The sequence below is a fragment of the Charadrius vociferus genome, unplaced genomic scaffold (assembly GCF_000708025.1).
Source record: "Charadrius vociferus isolate BGI_N301 unplaced genomic scaffold, ASM70802v2 scaffold370, whole genome shotgun sequence".
Classification (NCBI taxonomy): Eukaryota; Metazoa; Chordata; class Aves; order Charadriiformes; family Charadriidae; genus Charadrius; species Charadrius vociferus.
This window is the reverse complement of record NW_009646744.1, coordinates 1,086,074-1,087,255: the sequence shown is the minus strand read 5'-3', so window position 1 is coordinate 1,087,255 and position 1,182 is coordinate 1,086,074. Positions and strand designations below refer to the sequence as shown.

The 1,182-nt window shown below is 50.5% G+C and overlaps 1 protein-coding gene across 1 annotated transcript in view; it reads left to right on the top strand.

Moving 5' to 3' along the window:
* SOWAHA (sosondowah ankyrin repeat domain family member A) overlaps positions 1–659 on the top strand; it is a 27,290-nt gene extending 26,631 nt beyond the window's left edge. The window contains exon 2 of the mRNA XM_009891273.1: positions 3–659. Within this exon, the coding sequence (XP_009889575.1) occupies positions 3–659 (657 nt within the window). The remainder of the gene's footprint in view (positions 1–2) is intronic.
* The last annotated feature ends 523 nt before the right edge of the window (positions 660–1,182 follow it).

Sequence of the window (1,182 nt, the reverse complement as noted above, 5' to 3'; positions counted from 1 at the left end):
AGCTCCACGGGCTGCTGCTGGGCGACGCCAGCTTGGCGGACCGGAGGGACTTCATCTCCGGCTTCACCGCCCTGCACTGGGCCGCCAAGAGCGGCAACTGCGACATGGTGACAAATATCATCAGAGCGGCCGAGAAGGGGGGGACCCGCGTCAACGTGGACGCCAGGTCACACAGCGGCTACACGGCGCTCCACGTGGCCGCCATACACGGCCAGGAGAAGATCATCACCATGCTGGTCTACAGCTACCACGCCAAGATCGACCTGAGGGACTACAGTGGGAAGAAGCCGCACCAGTACTTAAAGGAAGGGACCTCCTCTGCCGTCAGGCGCTTGCTGGGGGACCCCAGCCTTCCCCACAACACGGAGCCCTCTGTACCCATCAAGAAGAGCACAAAGCTGGCGGCTTCGATCTTGAGTTCCACTAGCACTTTTCTGGGAGTCATATCCGACGACATGGCTTTCTACGATCTCACCAAAGGTTTAAGGAAGCCCTCGTCCTTAAACAAGCTCCTGGCTGCCACTACAGGCCCGAGGAGGAAGCCAAAGACCAGAGGGGGTTTCCCTTCATATTCCTCCCTCTCCGAGGTAACGGAGGAGGAGGAAGAGGAGGTTGTTGTGAAACGCAGACCTGTTTCTGAACTTTTCTTTGGCCACTAGTCTCTGCCTTCTTGGGATCAGAAATTGTTTAATAATGTGACTGGGGTCTCGATTTTTCTCTCGCAGAAGCAGCTCGGATTTCTTCTCTCCGTGTCTGTCTTTTTGGATGTTCAACTAAATCAGTGATAGGGTCTGGCTCCAAAGGCCACTGGATGAAACCCAGCTCACAGAGACCTGTGGAAAGGGAGCTGCCCAGGACGTGTTATAAATGCTGTATGTACCATCATGCTGATGTGTTGATGGAGACCACAGACTTAGTGTTTGAAAAACTAAATCAACCTCTGTGTGTGGACAGGTTTAAATGCTTAAGGTACAGCCTTCTTGATCTGTGTTCCTTGGCTGCAGAGTAAAAGTAAGGTAAAGAATTGCATATTCTACACTGTGAACAGCAAGCTGGTAGCTGGCTATTTTAACATGGCTTGTTATATAGCAGGCTTAAATTATTAGAGGAAAGATGCATAGTTTTCTATGATGTTTCTGATTATTTTGGTAACAGAGGAGGAATATTTCTATTTAAAAAAAT